Here is a 25,275-nt window from a genome sequence, read left to right on the forward strand (position 1 = left end):
TATCTGGAAAAAAAATGTTTACAGACAGTATTTGAAAGTGTGAATCATATCTAAATTCATGTTTTTGATGTTAACATAGTGTCATAATTTTGACACAACTAAATGATGTGTGTATACTGTATTTTCACCCTAAAATGAAGACATCAAACATGAAAACACAATGACTGAGGAAAGCTGTAATGTGAATGATTATGAGTAACTGTATGTTAAACCAATGAAAGACAGTAAAGAAATCGGATCTTTAAAAGAGAGAGTTATGTTGAATTTTCACTACTCTGTACAGCCAACTAACATTAAATGCATGACTCAATGCATGTCAATTTGGTAATGATTTTTCATTACTGTAATTCTATTTTTTTATCAATAATGTAAAATCATTAACTAAAGTCGAAAGGCAGGCTTGTTCTCTGCATCTCTGGTAGCATGCAATTCCTCCTTTCTCTATATTTTTCTTCATCCTGTTTCATCCCCGTTCTCCTTGTAGCTCTTATTTATTTTCCTGTGGATCATCCTCTTTCTTCTCCACCTCCATCTTCTTCCCTGCTTCATCCCCTGCTCCCCTGCAGGCTTCAACCAGGTCTCTCTCGCTGCTTGAGGCTCTGGGCTCATGGCTAACAACCTTTTCTTTCCTCTCGCTGGCATTAAAGCTCTGCGATCTTTGAGACGGGAAATACTTTTCATCAGCTACAGTCAGATACCCGGTAGTGTCTGAGAGATTCCGCTTGGCCTTCATCTTGGTTTGGTTAGCTGCGGGCTCCTCTGCTGGACCAGCTCCCTCGCTTTCTAAAGGAATATGATCCATCTGATTCTCATCTTTTTTAAGCTCTGTAGGTGCAGTGCTAGCTTCAAACTGCTGGGAGAGAGCTCTGACTGTTGACACTTTAGGCATGTGACCAATAGTGCTCGGGTGCACCTGGTACTCCAACTTTGCCGGCCACTGATTTGGTGTATTAGTGATCTGTTCCAGTACTGACTTGTAGTCTGCAGTTTGCACATCGTCACCTGCCTCGGATGGGTTGTAGATGATGCTGCTCATAGCTCTCTTCTTTGTGATAGGGGAAGTCTGGCTTTGGATTTCAGAAGGTATATATCTCAATGATTTAGTCCTCTTTGGGGAGGAGGAGGTTGCAGATGGCAGTTGGCTCTTCTTTGTAGGCTCATCTACTTCCTCGAGTTCATCAGGCGGGCTGACAATGATGGTGCTCATAGCCCTCCTCTTTGTCAAAGGAGAAGTGGGTTGGTTTTCGACCGGATAGTATCTCAAGGATTTAGTTCTTTTTGGTGGAGAACAAGGCTTTAGTCTATCTAGCAGCACTGTGCTGCCATGTTTTAGGTTGGATAAGGTCTCTTGACTCGACGCTGCAGAGACAGGCTTTTGTTCACACGGAGATATGAGAATGTCCACACATGAACTTGGTCGTGATCTCTCCACACCACCAACCTCTAAGGTCTGACCACCTTCCTTTGGGTTGAGAGTACAAATACTGGAGGCTTGTCGCAGACTCTTCTGTCTTTCTACGGCAGTTTTAGTTGTCTCGTCCGTGTCCTTCTGTTTCGATGCAAACTCCTCCATGTCCATGTGGAAGCGGTACAGACTGTAACCATCGGCACTGTTGATACTGCCCTGGCGCAGTAAGGAAGAGGGGTCACCGGCGGAGGAGTTTCGTGAATAGGTTCTGGTCAGCTCCAGCCTGTCCACCCCTGCAAGCTTTTCCAGAGCAACTGCCATCCGTCCGTGAATCTCTTCCAGCTGTGCCAAGCGCAGATCCACTGTCTGCAGGGAGGCCTTCATAGTGTTCTCCCTCTCATTTACCTCCTCCAGACGCATGGACATATTCTCAACTCTGCAGAGAACACCAGAGGAACAAGAGTTTATGTAAGCATATACTGTAATCAACATGCTTAGAAATGTCTGAGCCACGCTTCAAACGTTTTTTCACCTTTCTGAGGTAACTTTGATGCGTTCGCCACTGGAGGACTGCTGTTCGTCCTCTTTCTCACGGAAATATTCCTCCACACACTGCTCTTCAAACTCATACAGACATTTTAGCTCCTCTGGATTCAGCCTGAGCTCTGTTAGAAACAAATCATGACATGAAGTAGGTCACTGTGTTTTAGTCAGAACCAATACTGTTCTGGAATTGTACATGGGCTGCAAAATTATTCTTTTTTATTCTTTTTTTGTGATCCCAGATGAGACTAAATTAACGTGCTTGTATTTGTTTTGTATCATTAGAGGTTACTTACTGAGTCCGCGGTCCTTCTCATCCAGCTCTCCCTCTTGTTTCTTTTTGGCACACCGCCGAAACAGCCTGTTGAAGAGGATGTAGAGGTGGCTGAAGATGATGAGAGGTGGCGGCAGGATGGGACGGTCATGAAACGTCATGATCAGCTGATATCTCTGGAACTTCCACACCTGGTTGGAAATTGACTTGATTTCACAGAAAGTGTTGCTGTGGGACAGGAAACCAAGACCAGTTATCACACACTGAAAAAGCAGATGTTTCTTGTAAAACAATAGAGCAGTTAGACATTGGGGCATATACTTACTTGAACACGGCAATGAGCAGGTTAACCAGAAGAATGTTTGCCACGAGAAGGTAACAGGCCATGATGGCAGGTGTGAGCCAGGCACCAGGGATGCATGGAGGCAGTTTCTTCCCATCCTCGTCATATAAATGTTCACCACATGGAGCTGCAGCAAAAAGAAAAGTTATAGCTATAGAAACTATTCTGAGCTCTTTAGCTAACTGATTTGAAATGCATTCTTGGCTTGAAGACTACTCACGGTTGATTTCCATCGCATAGACTTGGAGAAACATTGAGAAAGCGTTAAAATCAATAAAAACTTTTTTTTTTTTTTTTTCCATCACACTTCTGTCAAGGTCAAGCTGGCGTCCATGAAAGAGTGGACTGGTGTTATCAAATTGCCACTAATCAAACACTAAAGATAGTTCTCTGGCCTCTTTTGAAGTATATTAAAACAAACAGAAGGATCAGCAACTTCCTCAGAAAACATCTGTTTTAATATTTAATAACCCTGCTAATTTAGGCTTTTTTGATAGCTGCTTGTTGCCTTCACCCTGACAGATGTAACACTCACAGAAAACAAACTTTAAGGCAGATGATCATGATTGAGGAAATAATATTAGGATAAATAATAATAATATAATAATACATATCCTGCTCTTCCTCAATTCAAAATGATTACAATTTGTATTAAAGGCTAATATTAATATTCCAGCAGAGGGAGACAAAGTATTGAGGTGATACAGTGTAATATATTATTAATAAACATCACAGAATTTGAGACAATAGAAATAATGTAACACTGATCATCTGCCCAGAATCAGGAAACAGAATCTTACTATGAACTCTAGTCTTACGGTCTATCGAATCCGCAAAAACCTCTCCGTAGATCATCCAGTAGGGCATGTAGAAAATGTTTCTGGCCAGGCGCCACGTTGGCTCCTCATCAGGGTGAAGGATGGCTTGCCGAGCCACCCCGAAGCTCATAAGCACCACCAGCATGATCACCACAAAGTACATCATATCTATCATCTGAAAGACAAGAAGCAAACACAAATTTGAACTTAGTGTAAACTTCTGTTCCTTCTCTTTGTGTTGCGTGTCATGTGGTTTTCACATGATTTGTGAAACACTAAATGTTGTTACCATCTTCCCTATCATCATCACATAGGGTCCCAGGTATTTGTTGACTCCAAAGATGTCCAATACGCGAATGTACCAGAAGATGATGTCTATGCAGTAGATGACTCTGCCGTAGCCCAAGTAAGGTTCATGCTGCAGCCGTAGCATTAGCCCAAAAAGGAAGGTGCAAATGGCAGCCAGGTCTGTGATGTTCCAGTACTCCTCCAGCCACACACTTATCTTCTGCTTCAGCTTCCCCGGCTCTGACATCAGGATCTAAACATCAGGGTTTAAAGGTCAAATTTCTCTCTCTCTTTGTCATTATATATATATATATATATATATATATATATATATATATATATATATATATATATATATATATATATATTACACAGGACTAAAAGGACTAAAATCAGATCTAATTGATCATATTTAACAGCTTGTACCTGTCTGATTTTTTCTGATCCAAGTGTGAGGATGTATGCAATGACCGTCCACTCTTGTAAAGATGGCCATCGCTCCATTTTTACCAGGATTATGTAGTTGTACAACATCAAATATCCCATATAGCAAATCTGTCGGAAGAAAAAAATACCAAAATGCCGTTGAATTTAAGCCTCTACACTCTAAGTGAAACAAAAAAGAAATCAATCTTGTATACATGAAGGAAACTTACAGTGTTGAACCAGAATTTGGTGAATGGCGCGTTATAAAACTCAAAGAACCTTTTGGCAATGGGGATTTTGTGGACATTAGTACTGCCCTCCTCTTCATCCCCCTTCTGGGAAGTTGCATCATTATTAGGGTCCTACAACATAACAGAAAACATTCAGTATTGTTTTATCTTTGACAAAGAAAGGTATTTAAACAGTATGTGTAAAATGAATAAATTACCTTGCTGGATTTTGTGTCATCATCTTTGTCTTTTCCTTGTTCTTTGTCTGTAGATGCTTCATTCCCGAGACGGAAATCCAACAGTAGAATCAGAGGAGGAAAGACGATTCCCAGAATAACCTTGGTGAGAAAATGATAACAGTTTTTATAAGAAACAGTGAGTTTGTTGTTATTTTACTCTCACTTTAAGGCAATACTAGTAAGTACTACAACTAGTGATGTTAATATTATTGTTGTTGGATGCGTAGAAGAAAAGATTTTGTGATATCAACCTTGAGGCCGGGATTCTTGCCGATCCTTAAGCAGCCCATCCACATGTCGGTGAGCAACATCTGGCTGCAGGTGTGGGCAATGAAGTCACGTTGCTTAGCAGCCACTGCCAGCTTCAGACAGGTGGAGTTACTCCAGTTGACCAGCTCATATGTTAGGAGTTTCATGGCTACCTGTTCGTCATGCTTGTACGACTGGTCCAACAGCTCGTAGGCAAGCTGGCCAAATTCTCTATGAAAGAAAGAGAAACTATGATATTCATTTCTGAATTGCACAATTTAAAAGAGTTTGAGATCACAGAGGAGGTTGAAAACATGAGTGTAAAGGAGCAAATGAAAATTTGAACTTCATATTAATAATTACATAACAAATATTACTGTTCAGAGTAGAGGACAGGAAACCGATGTAAAGATGCTAAAATTAGAGTGATATGCACTTGTGTGTTTTTTATTTGGAGATAAAATACCTTGTGAAAACTACAAGGGAAACACTTGTTGGATGTACTAACTTGGAGTTGTTCTCCAGGTCTTGGGAGATGTCATCTACCAATTCGCTCTCGGAGCACTCATGGGCCATGGCTTTATACAGTTTACAGGCCACCAGGGCTTTCGCCATGGCTTCCTCTCCACGCTGCCAAAGAAACAGTGCCATCTTCTGACGCTTCATCAGCACCGCCCACAGCATCAGCTCATGGAAGGGGAACTTGAATCGACAGACCTCAGGGTCATCCACATCAATTTCCACCTCTTCCTCTTTCTTCTTTTTGCCCTTTTTCTTGCCTTTTGACCGTGGTTCATCATCCTGACAACATGAAAACATAATGATGGATTATTGTTCTGTGTGGGTTGTATTGTTTCAGCTTCTTGACAGCTTTGATTGTGGAAAGGATACCCCACCTCCATTCCAAGAAGCTTCAGAGCCTTCGGCTGCAAGAAGAGAGCAAAACATCATCAATACCAAAATTATACTTAATTTGATGAACGAGCTGTTGTCAATTTATTTTTTCACTCAGGCGTACCCTTTTTAGTCCATACAAATTATTGTAGAGGTTGCGGAAAGCCTTCCTGGTGTAATTGCTCCTGTAAGCTCCTCCCATGAAGCACTCCAGCACCAGACCAATATCAATCACAGTGATCTGATAATCTGGTGGAAGGTTTCCCTGCAAAACCACCAGAGTTAAATGTAATATAGCAAGTGTTTCAAGATGATATGTAACCTGGAGAAGTCTTTAATGTTAGATATTATAAAAAAAAAAAAGTGTAATTGGAGAGATCATTTTACCTTTTTGACATCCCTGACCACAGCATTCAGTGAATTAGCGGGGCCAAGTTTCTGAGGGAAGAGCGAAGAGGAAGAAGAAGGTTGTGTAATTAGTGTCAACCTTTTTCATATTTGTCAGATCTGTTTTTTAAAGAGGTTCAGTCTCATTTTCATTTGCTGCAGTGTGTCAGGCCCACCGTGTTGTATAACTCCTCCAGTCTGGGAATGGTGAGGAAGTGGTGGATATTGACCCCATTCTCAAGGAGCAGTTTGACAAAGTCCACTCGGTCAAGCACCAGAGCATCCATCATAGCCTGCTCCAGAGAGTTCACCTAAGAGTAGGATAGATGACTTTTCATTTACACATCATAGCCTTCATTATATATTCATATTTTAAACTGAAGTGAGAGTTTTTGCCATAAACCCCACTCTTACCCAACGAATCAACTCCAACTTCCTAGGGTCTGTTTCCTCTGGAGGTTCGGGCTTTGCCTTTCCTTTCCCCTTTCCCTTCTTTCCCCGGCCTTTGTTTTGAGTAGCGGTGGAAGGACTCTTTTTCTCTTGAGTCGGGGCTGCAGAGGTTGTACTGCTGGTCATGGCACCGGCAGGCTTACCAAGAAGGAAATAAGGCGAATAAATTAATCTTAAGCATAAAAATATATTTTTAAAAAATCTGCTATTAGTAATACTTGATTACATTTAATCATTGGATTAGTGTGAATCTGAGAGACACAACACTGTTTATAAAAGATCTCCCCTGGTTGGCTTTATATTTAGGATTATCTGTTGTTTTAATTTCCCCACCAGATATAGTTCTAGACATATACAACTACTCTGCTTTGAATCATAGTAATTAATATATGTTTTTTCCAAAAAGTGAAGTAACAATAAGCCAAACACATTTTGAGTGGAGGGGGGACTTCTTTTGAACTCCTTTTGAAAACCAAATTATTTTCTTCTGTACTAAATACATCCTTGCAACTGTGCTGCACACATGTGGACTGATTCATTTACATTATTCACATGTGAGCCCCACTTACTGGTAAATTGTGTCCGTAAACAAATATGTGATTGCGAGCAATGTCCACTCTGTTCCAGGCCAGAGCCAAACTAAGCTGGTCAGCTGCTGCTGCGTTTGTGCCTGATGCAAACGAAACGGAAGGACAGACAGAGAGAGAATAGGAAGCATGTAGTACATCCCAATAAAAGTATTGCTGTGATGTAATAGTACACACACATGGTGAGATGTCTGTTGTGATGCAGCCAGATAATACCTTTTAACAGGGCAGTAAGAATGGCCATTTCAATATCTTGTTGTCCCTCAGAACCCATTCGAAAAACTGTGATCTGCATGTGAAAAATAAACAAAAGAGAAGAAAAGACAGCAGACATGAAGCCATGTGCTGTAATGGTTAAATCAGTTGATAACAAACCGCCTAAATGAATGGATGAATGAATGAACCACTCTCACTGCAGCTGTGAAACATGTGGTGATGAACTGATTGGAATTTTGTTTTAGATAGACTCCTCGCTGCAGGCTGATTGTTGAACAAGTAGGATAGTGTTTTCCTTGTTATAGACTCGACTATATCAAATGAAATTACGCTGGCGGGTCTGTCACATGTGCACCCATGGTAAATGGGATTAAGCTGGCATGAATATGTGGAACGGGGCCATAGATGTCAGGGCTGGTCTCGGGATGCGTTGATAATGAAGAATGAAAACTCGTGTTTCTCTTTCAGACAGTTGCAGGATTCACTGTGTGCTTTTTTTGCAAATAGGAAGACTTTTATAATGGTGACCTCCTAATTCGGTTAAATGTTGCCGCCTCGTGTTACATCACAGCAAATATATCAGCCTTCTAAATCAGTGTTTCTATTTGTCTAACCCAGCTGTTCCCATGGGATGCACTTAGGATGAAAGGATTATTCGGGGACTAGATGGTGACATTGATTCACCTGTAGGTTAGTCATGGCACTTTAGATTAAGAGCAGGCAGCAGTGTGGCCTTTTAGTTGCATATAAAGAGCTCAAAAAAACTTGGGCGGCTCGGTCACATTGTCTGGGTCGGGTATCAGTGAAAACTAAATGCCCAAAGCGGTATGATCTTTGAAAAATCTGTTTAAATTGCTTATCTGAGTATGTTGGCGCATTAGGCAGTCTAATACACTGGGGATAGAGGATGCAGAGTCGCTTGTGAAGTGATAGCACTCTGAGGACTGAATAAAAACATTGGGAGTGGAAAGAGAACCCGGCTGAGGATTAGGGAGATGGATCCTCTCCTCCATCTGTGTGCTGCATGCTTACTGTGGATGGATGAAGTAAGAGTCTCTCCTAAACAGGTGGTAGTGTGAGCTTATCTTTCCAACCCAAATGTATGGATTCTGGAGATTATATATAGGCCGGGTATTACAAACTACTAATCACATCCTGCCAATACTTATGTGCCAAGGTCTCCAGCAAACACTTTGGGGACACACTCAGATCAGATATTAATGTGCTATCTGTAAAGACTCTCACCACGGTGTGTGCTTCATCGTGAAGGCACCTGCGTTGTTTACATTGAAGTACAGTTTGATAGGCACCCTCCACCACTTTACAGCTGTGTGCTTATACGTGAGGATTGATGATTTAGTGAAGCTGCGAATGCCCCATATTACATGAACATATGACACATGACCACAAGGAGAGATGACAAGCACGTTGTGGGGATTATGTTTATTCAATATGTTAATGGAAATACACAGATGAGTGGAATGGAGGAATGACGATGGAGACCAGATGTTTCACAAATCAGAGATATTTATTGATCGACATTTTATTTTGAAATAATACTTGTGGAATATCTTGTAGATATTCACTCTTTATTTTCCAGTTTATTCTCTTACTCACCAGTTCCCTTTTCTTCATGCACTCCATAACCATAAGCAGGATCTGCTGCGACTGGCTTTTGCTATAATTGAAAGTCTTCTGAATAGTTACCAAAAGCTGCTCTCTGACATCATCATTAACCTGGCTATAGAAAAGAAGATTCAAGGAGGACATATCAGCTTTTTGTTTTTACCAGAGGAATATCATCCAATTACAGTATAGGAAAAATCCTCTAAAAGCTCACCCTCCTTCCTCTGAGAACTTGTGTGCGAAGGAAATGATGTCGGAAGCTCGGCCGCTGCCGTCACACACCACCACGGGGATGGGAGGATCGTCTCTCAGACTCTCCAGTGCGATGGAGATCACGTTGGGGCCTCCCTCCACTATCAGACACACTAGAGGAACCCCCTGACCCAAACCTGCAACACACAGCCCGAAATACTGAATCCTTCCATCCATATATTTATCATCCAAGTGTCTTATGATAACAGAACTCTGAAAATTAAATGTTGAAGCAGAACACGTTGATGGGCGAACAGACAAAACCGGAGGAGGGAGTGAAGTCAGTGGTGACAGTTGAGCATCCCTTTGCTGTCCCTGCCTTATCCGAGCTCCAGGCATAGGATGACAAAGGGAAGCGCACAGGCCACAGAGGAGCTCTTCATTCGCATGTCCAACAAGACTCAAACACATCATGGACGATGATTTTTCTATGTCTGCGGAGCGCTTTTTGACTTACGAGTGTTGATCTTCTGCAGAGAGATGTGCTTCTCCAGCAGCCGGCGGAGTTTGACCTCAGAGCCGTACTTCCCACAGGTGCCGTTGTCGGTCAGGATGAAGTGGGAGTGGCTGTTGTTGAGCACAGCCAGCTTGCTCAGTGGGTTTGCCATAGTCTGATAGGCCTTGTTTACCTGGAAAAAGAAGGAGAAGTTAGTTTGAAATGTTTCAAGAAGAAATATTAGTAAGAAAGGGTCTTTTTCTTCTGGAAAATTAAAGAAGAAAATGTTCTCACATCTTTTCCGATGAGATCCTCTTTGTTCTCCAGGATCCCCCATGGAGCAATTCCTATAGCACACACTTTCCCTCTTGACTTGGAGGAATGGTCCTTTAAGGCATCTCCCACATGACGCATCACCCCTAAGATGTAAAGAGCAAAATATGGTAACATGAATAATGACTCTTCCAACTCCCTAATGGGGCATCATAGGATACAGTGCTGTTACTACACACAAAAGCCACACATATGTTGCTTATGATGATTTTTTTCCAACAAACGCTCTAATTACAGAGCTTAAACCTGTGACAATGGGTTAGTCAAATCGCTCCCACCAAATTGCGGAATAGGTATTGTGTAATGACTAAAAAAAGAGCAAGGATAATCTTCTAATGTCACAAATTGTTATTTTGTTAAGTGAAAATTAAAAGCGTTCTCCTGAACTGTCAACGCCCTACCCGTGTTGACTCCGCCCGTGAAGATCCAAGCTCCGGTGGTGACGGCAGCTTTGATCAGGCCTTTGCCAAACACTTGCTTGAGTTTGGGCTGCAGGTCGAAGTTCTGGAGACCTCCGTGGACAGAGATGAGCAAGGTAGGCAGTTCCAACTGCCAGTCCTTTACCATCAAATGCAGCAGGTTGTCAGGTTTGGTGTCATAGGAGACTCTTATATACTAGGAGAGAAAAGAAGTGATAAGAAACCGTATTGTGAGTTATTTTTTATCAAATCACACAGTCACTTTGAGTGAATTTTTCAGTGGCTGGGACTCACCATGGCCTTGTTGATGAATCCTCCACCCTGGAACTCGATTAAGCCATAGGCGTCTGTTGGGTAGGTCCTGGTGTGCTTGATCACACTCCATTTATCCTTTGGGGTGTCAATCTGCACCAGCTGGTTCGCTTCCTCCAGAGAGTTGGCACCAGCAGGGATGGCCACGTGCTGCGTTGTCAGCTGACCACAGGCACATCTACATAGATCACAGAACAAACCTGTAAATCCTGGGCCCTGTGTGGATGAAGACTTTAAAAGTTGTGTTGATTATTCATAGAAATCCCTGAGCAGTGTCCAATCCAGGGTTGAATCATGACTAGAAGCAACTGAGCAAAGTTTTGTTGTGTCTGCTGATGAAGGCAGTGTATTTTCCTCGAAACACACATTGTACAGGCTCTTTCATGACTGTGTGCCCATTTCTGGGAAATGTGTGCCGGGGAACAAAGGCCTGCACTGCCTGGCTGCTCCCAGAGCCAAGGACAGTAACAATGTCCTACAATACACTCTGAAATATAATCCTGATAAAGGTCTGTTAACCCTTCAGTCCTAGGTGTCATGATTAAGTAAATTAAAATGATTTCTAATTTATTTAGAACAATGCTCATACTGAAAATGGAGCTGAATTTACACAATTAAGACTGTCATTACATATTTTTAAGTAAAGTAAAAGATACTTTTTTATCAGTTAGCGTTTAGAATTAACATAACATTTTAAATTGATTGTATAAGCTTTCCCTAGCAGTAAAAAGGAGCAACTTATGATTAATTTGAGTTGTTTTTGAGTCATGTTCAAGTGATAATAAAATAGCTGCTGTTCATGGCTCAGGCCAAATTTACCACAAGTAAACTTATAAAAGGCAGTGTGATGAGTGTAAATACCTGGTCGGGTCCTTGGTGGGAAATTTGTGAATACATTCTCTTTTAACGAAGGTCCTCTCAATCCAAACTCTTTGTGCCTGTACAGAGAAATATAAGAGAGAGAAAAAAAGTGTAAGCTCACATGGACTCATAATACAGTCACAGGGAGATAATCTTTGCAGATATCTGTATTTAAATTTCACTATTAAAATCCTAATATAATAATACCGGATAAAAGGTGACGACTATATGCATCCTGCAAAGAAACTCAGTAAATCGAGGTGAAATTGTTTCTGCAGAGACTTTGATAAACAGTTTATATTGCTTGTCGACTGGTATTAACAGGTTGTAACATCGTATGCAGTAGATGCCGACTAACACCTTTCATTGTCTGCTCGAGCTTGATAAGCACCCAGTGAAAAGCATCACACGAAAATACCATCCCGACGCACTTTGTCAAATCCTGCTCTGATTACTGCCTGATTTTTTTGTGAGCGCTGAGTAAAAATAACCAAGTTCAAAGCAGAGTCTCTCTGAGGGCCATTGTTGATGGTGGAGCCCCAATTAAAACTGAAGCATCGGCAGAAAATCTTTCCAAGAAAACTCTCGGAAGTCGAGTGTGGCAAAAAAAAAAATTTGAAAGCTTGAAACACTGTAAAATAAGTATTTCTACGTCACCTATGAGTCAAAGTCATACAAGTATAAATGAGAGACATGTGAGTCTAGTCTTGTAAACAGCAATCACAAGTTCCAATAAAACAGTACAGTTACTGTTCTCTCTTTATCTGCACAATTGGTCTCAGCAAGCAGGGTGGCTGTTAAACCACAAACTATCCATTAAGTTCTGCATTAGGAGAAAATATTATTTGATCAGTCCTATATTTTTTCTACAACCTGTCTTTACATATTTATGGTTCGTTTATACATCTGATACTATCGGCTTGTCTTGATGAATTGAACTGGAACAGTGCTGCTGCTGTTTTTTATTCTTTAATCCACACTTTTCATCCTTCCCTTCATTCATATCTATAATAATAAATATTTTTATTTTCTTCATCCCTATATTGTTTGCTACTGTGATGACCTGATTTTACCCACTCGATTCATTACAGAGTAATTTAATAATGACTTGGTTGAGTAGATAAAATCGCCATGGGATATTTTGCTAAAGATACAATGTATTCCTATTTATCTAGCTGCATTGGCATTATTGCATTTTGCATTTTTTTTTTTAAATGTTAAACTGATTGTTTGCATTAAGAAAATTTGAATGGCGTAAGTAATTCGATAATACTTCTACCTGGGTAGCTTTTTGCAAAAAAGATTACCACCTTGTATTTTCCAAAAGTCCAAGATATAGTGCCGTGGTTGCTTTCTGTCTTGTTACAGCAGATTTCCATCAAAGCGTTAAAATGCATCATTAAACACCCAGAACTCATAAATTGCTGCCTGTTCTAATTCACCACATCTGAATTCACTTTCCATGATCTGTAATTTCTTCCACATCTCTGTAATATCTTACTAATTGTGCCATAAAAGTAATGTAATTAAGTTTCAAAAGAGTTGCAGTTTCAGAATGTAGATACACTTACACACAATCTTCAGTCCGGGCTGCAGAGTCCTATCTGCTGCTGGAGGTTAAACCTAGAGAGTCGAGAGGAGGTCTAAGGTCTGCTGCTCCTCCAGCAGAGCTTTCTCCCGGTGCTGCACTCCCAGTCAAGTGCTCTCATTGAATCCCACAAGACATGAAACTTCTTCACTTTATGAGGGCCAGCTAATATGATGAGCATGTGAGCAGGGTCTTTGTTCGCCCAAGTCTCATGACTCCAGTTCAAGGTAATCCCTTTGGGAGTCCCATGACCCCTTCTCCATGCCCACAGGGTATTTTCATCCTTCGCTTGAACAAGGCACAATAAATCTACTTTGATAACTGGCCCCTAATCTCCCAATTTGTTGAAACTCCTTCCTTTGTGTTCACTTCACAGTGTGGAAGATCTTAGCTTGTGTTAAAAGACGGTGCAGACTTGCTAACCTGAAAGCACTGCAGTTTCATTCAGAGGCTCCACAACTTTTCATTTGAAACATTTTCACCCCCTCCAACTACTTTGATTTCAACCCAATTTGCATAATTGAGAGAATTGGATGCAGGAATTCTTTTGGAAGGCGCCTTGTTAAGACATGACTGGTCTCCTGTTGGGGTCACTCAATGCTAATTGCAGTTAATCTCTATTTCCATCCACCATGTTTTTGTGGAGGAAAAGAAGACTCAGCAGACCAGCTATTCAGTATTCGCTTGCTTTTTAATTTCTTTTTTTTTAAAGTAGATTTGCATTTTTTTTTGTAATGTCTGGGATTTTGTTTAATAAATAGCCTCCAAGCAGGCTGAAAAGGGATAGCACTGATTAAACAAATAGCATATAGCCTTCTGGCTTCTATCTGATATCCAACAGGTTCAACTGTGGGCTTCCAACAGGGAAAATACAAATATGACCTATTTAGATTCATTTAAAAATGTTTATTGTACATGCTGGACTTAATGGAGTGATTCAATTAAGACTATTTAAAGTCATTAAGGGCTTCCAGGATCATGCTTAAATAACTAGAGGAAGGCATTAGGTGAGCTAGAAGCTGAGATGGAGTTAACAAGCACAAAATTGTAGACCATCCATTTAAAACCTTCCTCTTGTGAAATGGTTTAATAAGCTCTCCTTTTATGGTTGAAGTGAGCAGTTTGTGCCTGACTGTAACTCAGAGTGAAAAAGACAAGGGAGGTTGTTGGTTGATGACATAGAGCGAGAGATAGAGAGAGAGAAGCCTAACATCTCCCCAAACTACCCCCTTTTGTTCCTTCTCTGGTTAAAAACGCATGCGGGCCGCTATTAATTATAGCCGAGGAAATCAAAGCGCATTTCCAGAAGGGTTTTGGTGAGCATGTCACAGTTCTTTCAGCTTACTTAAACTCATTAACCACAGCAATTAAAACCAAAATCCAGTCAGCAACCAGCTGCCTCGTTAAGAGCTGCCTTTCAGCACTTAACAAGAAAAACCGTACAGAATTAGATACTGTAGGATCAGATTGTGTCACACCAAGCAAATTAATGAGACTTACGACAAGCCCCTGAACAATAAACCACAGTCATTACAACATGCAGAATGTTTTGAGGAAATGAGCGTTCAAAACAAAAGGCAATTGTGTGGAATGGAAATAATAATTGCTGGATTGCTGAGAAGGTCACAGAAAAGGTACAAAATAAAATAAACTCAGTACATATTTCTCTAAGAATAAGTACTTCTCCAAGCAAGCAGTAGACACAGTATTTGTGTCAGTCAAGATGTATGCCATACATTCCTGCCTTTTTGCACTGGGATCACATGGTCCTGGTCTCCTGACCCTCAGCTTAGTGAGCAACCAGATCACAGCAAATTTGTTCCAGTGCTGCTACAATTAAACAGACTATTCAGCAGCCAACGGTTGTATTTCTGTACGTTGACATCTGACCTGGTCAATGCATTTTGAACACATAATTGTTTACAGTTGGGGAGTAAAAACTATACGAGAGATTTATTCTTAATATTGTAGTAACGACGGACTTCACACAACAAAAGCCTCATCAGCACAAGTGAAATGGATCAGAAAGGATTTGGGGGTCCTGATGGAATGTCACCAGGGTTTAAGATAAAGCAACTAATTGCTCGGCTTTGGTATTGAATGGCGATGTGGCTGGAGCCTGATTCAGTGTGACAGGAAGGAAGCCCGTGTAGACTCCTTTACTGTCTAAAAAAAGAATTCAGACTCATGGTCCATCCCACGTGGACCGAATAAAAAGCTGCCTGTTACATATTTTAACTCGAGGGGGAAAGATATTTAGACGGAACGACACACTTGAGTTATAGGCCCTGGATAGGCAAATTTGCATTAACTGTGAAGCAAACTGTTTTCAGTCAGCCCGGTTTGTAAATGCACTCATTGTTTCCTCCTGGGTTTGAAAATCTAGTTAGCCATCACATGAGTCCAACATGTCACTGATTATCGGCAAGAGTTAGGGAGTCATGAGACATAGAGTTGCTGGTTTGCCCCAAAGCAGGGTCTGACTGGAAAAGAGAGCAAATTAAATTGAACATGAAATCAGGGAATCTGAATAAAGATAGTACCTCTGTAAAAACTAATGAAATGTTTTTGTAGTGAAAGAGAAGCATTTCTCAGCATGGAAACAGCTTTGAATGAGATCCTTTTAAATCATCTTTATAAAGTGCAACAGGCCACACACAGTTGTAAAGGTTTAGACATTAGTTATATATAAATGTTAGCCTTACGTGCCATATCATGAAAATAAATATAGTATTACCACTGCAACACTTACTTAACAGATATGATCTTGAGTGTTTGTATCAGTCTGCAACATCAATATTTGAAATTATATGAAAATGATGTGCTTAAATGTTTGTTAACTTCCATGTTTTGTGCCTGAGGACCCCCTTATTCTGTTTTGAATAAAAATGTGATATAGTGTATCAATAAAAGGCCAACCAGGAGCAAATATAAAACCTGGTTATGATATGTAATTTTATGGGGTGTAAGAGTTTGCCATCTCCGTAGAAGAATTAAATCTTCGAGGCAATTTCCCTTTGCTGTGATCTATTGGGATTGATTCATTATTTTGGTGCAACAACAAGCAAAGATTTCACGTAAGTAACAAGACACTGGTTTAACTCAACTAGAATGCTGCAACATTTTAAGATCTTTACTGGTCAACCTTTTTATTTTTCATAAGGTTTGCTAACTCAGGCCTTCACACACTGGGGTCTGCTGTAGTCCAGCCCCTGACCCTGAGCCTTAAAGCGTTGTGAGGATTCTTGGCCCTCACCTGACCTGAGCCTGACGCTTACATCACACAGTCATATGATCTTGCAAGTTTTTGAAAATTGTAGGATTTGTTAATCACATATGGATTGATTTAGCCTTTTATTGATGTGGCAAATTTCCTTTAACGGTCCAGTGATTTATTCCAACCCTTTCAGATGCTTTCTTGACATTTCTTTTTCAACTATTTAAGCTACCAATTCTCTTTAAAAGAGGTAAAAGGTTAGTAGAGGCAGCTTATTTGCAAAAGAACAGGGTTCAGTCTGTAGACAGAACAGATAGAAGTTAATTTATGGTAACAAGGTGATATCATGTGAACACTGAATGTGCTCTCTGTTGGAGAGTATTTCAACTTTACCCTAATTTCTAATCATGTGTTATTCAGCCAGATTCAAAGATATATTGCCTTTACTCTCTTTCTGATGCACTCTACCATGGATGAAAAATAAATCCTTCTTCGTACCATGACCCCCTGTAAGTGATGAAGTATACACTTATCATTTGAATAAAGCAGATAAATCCATGATTTAAGATTACAAACAACATGACAAATATGATAATCGTAAAAAAACGATGTCTCTCAGCAGTATGGTCCCTGCAGCAAATGAATATATATTTAGTAACATATCAGATCTCATTAAAAGTGCAGCTGAAAGCCATGACATTGCTGATTGCTAAAAGCTCATATAAAAAGGCTTTGGATTATAGAAGTATTAATATAGAGTATTAATCTCACCAAATAATGCCTGCTGTAATTTATAGAAACCCATCACACTAAATTATTTTAATGATGTCAGTGTCACATATAGCCTACTGTTGATATAAACATCAGGAGTCCGGCTGATTTAACTACAGGCTGTACAATTTTCCTCAGAACATTGTGAAGTTTATTTTTGATATGTAATCTACAAAGAATTACCTCTAAATGCTTGATGTTATGTTTGATATTTCAGTTTATTTTAAATCTCTATTTTTTTCTTGAAAACTAGGAGCTTTTAAACTTGTCACGGTTTACTAACAATTTATTTTAAGCTATTTAAACGAGAAAGTGTTGTAGTTCTTTGTCCTCCACTGTCCTGTGCTAACATGCAATGAAAAAAAAAGCACAGAAGCCACAGAAATGTAGTGTTTGTTAGTTTGCGGAGTGCATGCTCTAATACCAGCATGCAATGCTTGTTGGATTTGGAGCAGAAGCATGCATATATAAATCGCATCTTTCTTGCTTTCAAGGACATGGTAACTGGAGTGTGTTAATCACATGAAAGCAGACTTTAGAAATATATAAAAGTCCTTAATCTGTTGTGGTCCTGGTCGTCCATACTGGGCCATTATGAAGGATTAAACTGCAGCACTGGAGTGAGCAGCTCTCGAAGCCTGCTCAGCCTTAAACACCATTTAACAGTAAGTTTGCCGTGCATGGAATGCAGACCATGTGCACACCAATATGTGACCATCGGTCCTGAATGATGCATGCCATTGTACTATAGGGGCTGTGAAACGATTGGTTAGGAACTAATGTGGCCAGATTATATGGTTTCATGTGACATGCTTTCAACACAAGTCATTCTCAGTCAATGTAGTCATTGTTTCTGGCTACAAAAGTAGTGAAAAAGGGAGAAATATCAATATATATTTTTTGTTTTCATTTAAAGATAACTTTTATGGAACAACACCAAACATTATATATTGAAATATATTTCAAGGGAACTAGAGACTATTTTTCTAACTGAAATAAAACTCAACTCAGCAAAGTTATGCAGGAACAACGTTGTTGAATGTGACAGATCAGACTTCTTCTTACCTTCTGTGAGCCAGATGCGGTGCGTTTGAGGGAGGCCCGTTTAGAGTTGCCACTCTGGCCCTTGGTGTCCATGTTGAAGACTGTCAAACCTAGAAAGGGATCCTTTCAGAATGGCAACAGGTCAGGGTTCAGCGGCAGCATCAACATCAGAATCAGACGGAAACCTTAGATATCCACTACAGAACCAAGGCATGACAGCAGCCTCAGGATTCACACCTCAAAAAATTATCAAAGTTTCACATCATTCAAGGTTTCAGCGCTTCTCTCTTCCTCTATGCAGCTTACTCCCAACTGACAAGACAGAGATCCCAGCCAGGGATATAAATCACTCGATGACACACTTGACACATAGACCCTTTTCCCATAATCAGGCTTAATGCAGCTGGCTCTTATGAAGCCTCAGAGTCTAATGGATAGAGATTTAATAAATGGTTATTGAAGGTAAATCTACTTTGGCACAACACAACCCTAACACAGGCTTAGAGAGACCATGCAAGCTGTGAGGCTAAAGTTAGCCGGTGGAAAGCCAACTGTGGTCCCACCAGATGAGGCTCAGTGTGTCTGAGGAGTGTCACCTCAGGGTGCACACAGAAAGGTATGCGCTGATACAGAGTGGGTTAAAAGAGGCAAAAGCCAGAATTCACACGCTGTAATTTGAATCTGCATGAAGTCAATACTCTGGTAGAAACACACCAGGAATATTCTCAACAATTATTTCAAACTGCACACCTTCTTATTAATTTAGTTTCATATAAAGTAGTCTCAGTTTTAGCAGCTTTAAGTTAAGTATTGCTAAGAGTTTGACCTCTTGTATAATACCAACAAAGTTGATGCAAAATAAAACTATTAAGGCTTAATACCACATTGCATGATTCGGCCAAGCTGACAAATAAGAGCAAAGATTTTGATATTCATTAACAGAGCTAGAAATATGAAAAACATTAGTAATAATGAATCGTATCACTTTACTGCTGATGTTATCACTTCTAGACCAACTGAAACCTGTTATACAATGTCATTATGACATTATGAATGTTTAGTTGAACAGAAAATTTGATATATTAGTGTCTCAACATATAAATCTAAGAATCTAAAATATCTGCTACCTTAAAGTAGATCTGCTGTAAGATGCTGCATAAAAGAAGGGAACAAAGTATGTTTTAATGTAGATTTGGATTTTTCTTTTTATCAAACGAAAAGTATCTGAACTTCAGATGGAGAAACATTTAGGTTTTGGTCCATAGTCAGACAGAATATATATGCAGCAGCTCCCCCTACTGGATACCAAGTGTAATAGTTATAACCAACATTTCCCAGAGCAATATTGAAATTCTCCTGGAAACATGAAGTGGGAACCACAAAGTAGCAAAGCTACATAATATGATATTTACATTGAGGAAAAACTTTCAAAACTAAGACCTAAACCTAAGTTATTTACAGCTGCACACTTTGCATCTATACAAACTTTCATATATTCACTTGTATGAAGTTTGTCTGCACAGCACACGTGTTAAATGACTGAACCACCAGTGGAATAGCAGGGTTTATGAGGATAAACAAAATCCTCCTGTACTAAAGGACAAGCTCACAGAAGCACATTGTGACCCACAACTAAACTACAGCAGAAGCATGAGTAAGTGCAGCACAGAGATAATTATTCTACTAATCCAGAGTATGAAATCACCTCATCATCTGCTCTGCCATTGTCAACATGTGGAAGTTAAAGGCTTGCCTGGTTTGGTCAGTGAGGACTGTTGGAATGTTTCCGCTTGTCTTTATCTCAAACTTGGTAGAGTGTTGTCCATGAATTTTTCCTACTCCATTCCAGCCATGTGTCTCGATGTTGTCTCCTTCTAAGAATGGATAATGCCTGATATCTCATAGTAAGCAGACACAAATGAGCTTTATCTTCTGCTGGGGCTTTGCATATGAGGAGATTATGTGTCTCCATGAACAGGTCGAGCACTGAATGGAGCAGAAGCAACGACTAATACTGCTTTGAAAAGTGTGGTGAGAACAAAAACATGGCTGTAAAATGTATCACTACATGTGCAACTTTATGTATTTCAAAATATTATGATTGTAAATATGCTGCCATGATCTTGATTCGTGGAACCGCACTTGCTTTTTAAGTACATAATATTGCTGAACAATGTGGTTGGTAGTGTCCATTATTTTGGTTTTATACTGCTGACATTTGCTGCAAAACTCGTAGTTTGGCACACTTTGCTAATTTGTATCACAGAACAGGAGATATTGGAAACCACAGAAAACATTTAACTGGTAACAGATAATATTTAGAGTAAATCCAACCTGACATGAACATGCAGGCTATTGTTGGCAGACGAGGTGATTGCAATTCAGTTTGTATTAAGAAATAGATCCCCCTTGTGCCCTATATGTATGTTAGGGGAAGGTTATTTTAAGTTAAGTTTAACAGCAGCAGTGTATCAGCCTGCAGTAAACACTGTAGCTCAAACGGCAGACTATGTGAACAAAATCAAAAAATACGCAGAGCAATGAATTCCCAAATTCCACCACAAGAGGGCGCTCTGACCCCTTGTATGGCTAAGGACATGGTACATCAAGCTCTCTCTGACCATGGGGGTCACAGAGTGTCTGGAGGAAACACTTTGTGCTTAAACCTTATCAGCTTGTCTCAAAGGTCGCCACCAGTTCAGCCAGAACCCTGAGCAGAAATATGCAAACTCAACACAAACAGTACGCTGGTTTCCAGTTTAATTTTATGCTCCTGCTTTGCTGCATTAAGCTCCATTTACCTTTTGTTGCTTAACTTGATAATTTTTAAATGTCTTGTGTGACTAACATCATCACTTAAGCCAGATGGGATAAAACCAACAGCTGGAAAGCAGGTTAGGGTGAAACAACTTCCACATGTGATACTCTAGAAGCAGAAACGGTTCAAGGAAGAGGACATGTTTTACTTTGTGCTCTTCAACTGTGCAGTTTAAGTCCTTCTTTGTTACTGTAATCCTGTGAAGTGCTTAAAGGCACCACTCCTGGTAAGGAAACCCAAACATTTAACAGTAAGGAACCAGTGTACAGCAGAAACCTGCGGGTGAAAAACCACAAACAATGTCATTTACGTCTTCTTTTGTTTGCCTGTGTGCTGTTTTTTTTTTTATCAAGGTGATCAGCCGTGACCTACAGTAACATAACAATAAAACTTGTGTGTTTCTGACTCAGTGAGCAGCCAGTGTTTCTCCTGGTTGCTAAGGAAAAAGACAACACCCTCACCTGAGACCTTGGTTCTTCAGGTGTGTTCAGTCCCTCAGCGCCTCAGAGGAGTGCAAACACATTCAGCTGATAATAACACGCTCACAGTTGGACAAATATATATAAAAAAAAAAAACGTTACATGTGCAAAGGGAGATAACGCAGGGATGATGTGTGAGTGCTGACATGTCATCTCTTTCCAGCAACCAAACGCACTGCCTGAACCTAAGGGCAGGAAATGGTCGTTAGTGGTTTGTTTTGAGTGGGTCATGTTAGCACATGTTCCCTCTGCTCTCTGCATGTCCATAGCACCTTGTGCTTCCCACACAATAACAACTTATTAGGCGTGACACAGTAAAAAACTAGATTTTTATGTCTTAGGCCCTACAAAAGGATATATTAAAGAGGTGTGGAACACTCATGGCTATCAATCAAAAACAGTCTAACTTTGAATCATAAACTGCTGATATTAAGTCACCATTTAGCTGTGGTTGTTTATGATGTACTGAATTGGTTGCGCACAAATGAAAACACCTCCCATATATGATCCACATTTCTGCATGTTATGTCTTACAAGGATAGAATCAGTATTTCTTGTGTTTGATTGAAATTTAATATCTCAGATGATTTCTCCTTTTTAATGATTTTTTAATTGTTTCTGACCAAATTCATCTGTATATATTGTCAGTGATGGAAAATAACTTTTACCAGTACAAGTTGTACAAGTACTGTACTCAAGCTAAGCGTGCTTTACTTGAGTATTTACATTTTTTGCTACTTTGAACTTCTACTTCATTCAAGAGAAAAGATTGCACTTTTTGCTCTAATACATGTATCTGACAGCTGATAGTACTTTCATACTTGTTCATCCTAGTTAAGTAGGATTTTGAATGCAGGACTTTTAATTTTAATAACTTTTTTCAGATTGTTGTATTGATACTTTTACTTAAGAAAAAGATCGGAATACTTCCTGCACCGCTGCAAATTGTTTTCTTTTACACAATACATATGCAAACTTGCTTGCTATTTATTTTGTACATAATATAACTATACTCATTCTACAATATGAGCTATTTTAATTCTGTGTCCGTACAATAGATATGATAGTAACACTATCCTGACACATCATAGCTGCAGTCATTCAAAATGTACATTTAATTTATTGTTTTGGTTATTTTATAGATATCACAGCTGCATCCCTTGTTACTATCCAAATTGTTTCATTGCTCATTCTATACACCTTTATATATATGCACTTTTGCCCCTATTTTCTCATCTCACTAGATGCCATCTGCATTTTGTGTTAAATGAAAATAAAACTAACTTCTAATCTTGTAGGTATGGTATGTGAAAATATGACAGCCCAAAAAGGTTGCTGTATTTTTGCTGTCAAGTGGATCAGACATGCAGGTAAAGGATCTAATCTATTTGACTTTGAACCTGAATGTTTAAGATAAAAGCTGATTCTGTGAATTTCCAGAATATTTACTCTTCTTAGGGTAAACACTACATGTGTTTTTCCTGTCAAAACATTGATTCTGTTCTTCAAACCTGTTTTATTGAGCAGGTTATGTAAGTGATCTATGTGTAAATGATATAATGGCTTTTTAAAGGTAAAGGAGGCAGCACCCCTGTGGGTCACGAGTCTCTCTGTATGTCCACCAATGTCAGAGAGAGGATGTTTACAATGTCTGGGGCTCAGGAGGGGCGAGAATGTGGTGAAGGGTAAATAGGCAGTAGTGTTGATCCAAAGGTCTTCCTGAAGGTTAAGACTAAGGAGGATAACACTGATGTTGTCTATATGTTTATAGGAGTGGTCCCTCTGTACTCTGCTGTCAGCACAAAAATGGATTTTTGTTAAGTAGGCGTGGCAGACTATAGGTCTACTTGTGGCTAACGACTTCACTTGTGCACAACCAGCTGTCTGCTTCTGCTCGGACTGGCTCATTGCACACCACTAGAGCAAAACTGTTCCTGGAAACCCGTCCCCCGGGAGAAATGCATTCCATGAACCTCCGGCGTAGTGCAGCTTAACGGCCAGCCAGCATACATATGTCTATTCTGCTCCTCAGATAGCACATGCTTGCGTAAGTAATTTCCAACATTGACCTGGAGCCCACACAAAAGGTTAACAGGGAGTCCATGTGCTGCAGTGGGGCTGTAAAACAGCAGCTCTCTTGACCTGCAGGAAATAACTCCAACCGCTGACTCCGTTTCACAATAAGTCATACTGAAGTGTGCAGTGGCTCCTTCCTTTGATCAGAAGAGTTTCATAAACCTCCATGTTTGTGATTGCAGTGTGTGTGGTGTCAGAGGGGGAAGCACATAAGCCTTTCCCAGGGAGCAGTGAAGCAGATCTTTCTCAGTGGAGGAGGGGGTGTCGAGTCCCGCGCTCAGCTGTGTAAACTTCCAGAATCATCTCATCGTCCAACATCCAAACATCCACATGTGGGATTCACACTCAAAAGCCTTATTTCCAACTACTTTTCCTGATTTTTTTAAGGGACTGACATAGATTTGATCGAAGGAAGAGCTGCCCTGCAGTAACACTCTGGAGATGCTAGACATGAACAGACAGCTAGACAGACAAAAAAGCATAAAAATGCTGATCAACACTTTCGCACCACGAACCAAAGCCACATGATGCAGTTGTCTTTGCGTCAGACCATGACCACAGTTTAATAGATGTAAATGAATGTCAGAATCGGATGTGAACAAACTAAATCAATAGTCATTGCTGTGCTTGTTTGATTACCTCAGCAACCAAAGAGCTGCTGTGAGCGGGATTACTGAGCATTGTGAGCCAAAAACAGTCAATATTTTCGGTTCATCATCTGAGCCACAGGCTGATGTTATTACCATGACTGAAAAACAGTTTTATCTGGCATGAGAAAGCCATGAGCTCTGACTATTAGGTTCCAGTCTCAACTGACTGAAACTGCAGGATCTTAAGTGGTGCAGACATTTATAGGGTAGATATTTGGAATCACAAGAACACATGGATAAGGTTTATTGTGATCAGTGTAAAAATATACAATGCAATATTCGTTTTCGATCTGAATCATCAGAACAAATTATTAAATAAACATTTTGTGCAGCTAATAAAGCTGTTTTGATGTGTCCTGACCAAAAGCTCTTTATAGCAATCAATCACATGGCCACAAATTAATGTGGTTTTGATGCTCATAAGAAAAATAATTAAAAGTCTAAAGGCCCTCTAGTCTTATCCATTACAACCCACACTATGAAAGAGTTGGATGAAACAAACAACACACAGTTAAGTTAAGTTCTTCCTAATGATAATAAATAATTAAGATTTTTCCTGTGAGTGGAACAGGAGCAAAGGTCCCGGGGTCACTAAAAGCATTAGGACTCGGAATTCCAGAATTACATAAACATTAGTTTTCTGTATCTTCGGTACATTTAAAGTTGATAATTCAACCTTTAAGGGTGACGCAAAGAGATTAAGCTCATTGAGTATCCATAATGGAAAGGGTTTATCCTCTGGAGGAGACACTGTGATTAGATACATTTAATGGCAAACTAGCCTTTTTATTTTGATATTTCTTAAGTGGAATGTGTGACGGTGCCACCAGAAGAGACGCAAGAGGGTCAAATACAAACAAATGAGGTTTCATCCTCTCGGGAGCATGAATTTCCACAGGAAATTTCATGGAAATCCTGACATGACTTTTCAAGAAAAATAAGTTTTATAGGTGTCAAGTGGACTTTTTACCTTTAAATCTGTGAATGACAAACTTGCAACTTAATATTTTTATCTATTTAATCCAGAATTTTGTTTTGTA

At 39.8% G+C, this 25,275-nt stretch overlaps 1 protein-coding gene across 1 annotated transcript; it reads right to left on the reverse strand.

Annotated features, from left to right (window-relative positions):
- Positions 1 to 33: 33 nt before the first annotated feature.
- Positions 34 to 21,574, reverse strand: LOC129108631 (transient receptor potential cation channel subfamily M member 1). The gene is made up of 28 exons (XM_054620504.1): positions 21,491 to 21,574; positions 18,233 to 18,334; positions 11,592 to 11,668; positions 10,713 to 10,908; positions 10,401 to 10,614; positions 9,961 to 10,085; positions 9,688 to 9,859; positions 9,193 to 9,367; positions 8,970 to 9,093; positions 7,353 to 7,425; positions 7,119 to 7,219; positions 6,514 to 6,687; positions 6,276 to 6,410; positions 6,100 to 6,150; positions 5,837 to 5,977; positions 5,715 to 5,744; positions 5,327 to 5,619; positions 4,821 to 5,049; positions 4,549 to 4,668; positions 4,331 to 4,462; positions 4,101 to 4,229; positions 3,676 to 3,927; positions 3,387 to 3,561; positions 2,789 to 2,809; positions 2,551 to 2,695; positions 2,248 to 2,453; positions 1,941 to 2,073; positions 34 to 1,844 (listed from the first exon to the last, which is right to left on the reverse strand). Exons 2-28 carry the CDS (start codon positions 18,302 to 18,304, stop codon positions 488 to 490), a joined length of 5,052 nt encoding a protein of 1,683 aa, XP_054476479.1. The 5' UTR covers positions 18,305 to 18,334; positions 21,491 to 21,574; the 3' UTR covers positions 34 to 487.
- Between the last annotated feature and the right edge of the window lie 3,701 nt (positions 21,575 to 25,275).

Source organism: Anoplopoma fimbria, chromosome 19 (assembly GCF_027596085.1).
Source record: "Anoplopoma fimbria isolate UVic2021 breed Golden Eagle Sablefish chromosome 19, Afim_UVic_2022, whole genome shotgun sequence".
Classification (NCBI taxonomy): domain Eukaryota; kingdom Metazoa; phylum Chordata; class Actinopteri; order Perciformes; family Anoplopomatidae; genus Anoplopoma; species Anoplopoma fimbria.

Excerpts from the sequence above, each read along its gene's own strand:
- LOC129108631 (XM_054620504.1), bottom strand. The coding sequence starts at position 18,304 with ATGGACACCAAGGGCCAGAGTGGCAACTCTAAACGGGCCTCCCTCAAA. Across the intron at positions 9,860-9,960 it reads AGGATCTCATCGGAAAAGAT|GTAAACAAGGCCTATCAGAC; the intron begins GTGAGAACATTT and ends TTCTTTTTCCAG. Across the intron at positions 2,454-2,550 it reads CTGCTCATTGCCGTGTTCAA|CAACACTTTCTGTGAAATCA; the intron begins GTAAGTATATGC and ends CCTGTCCCACAG.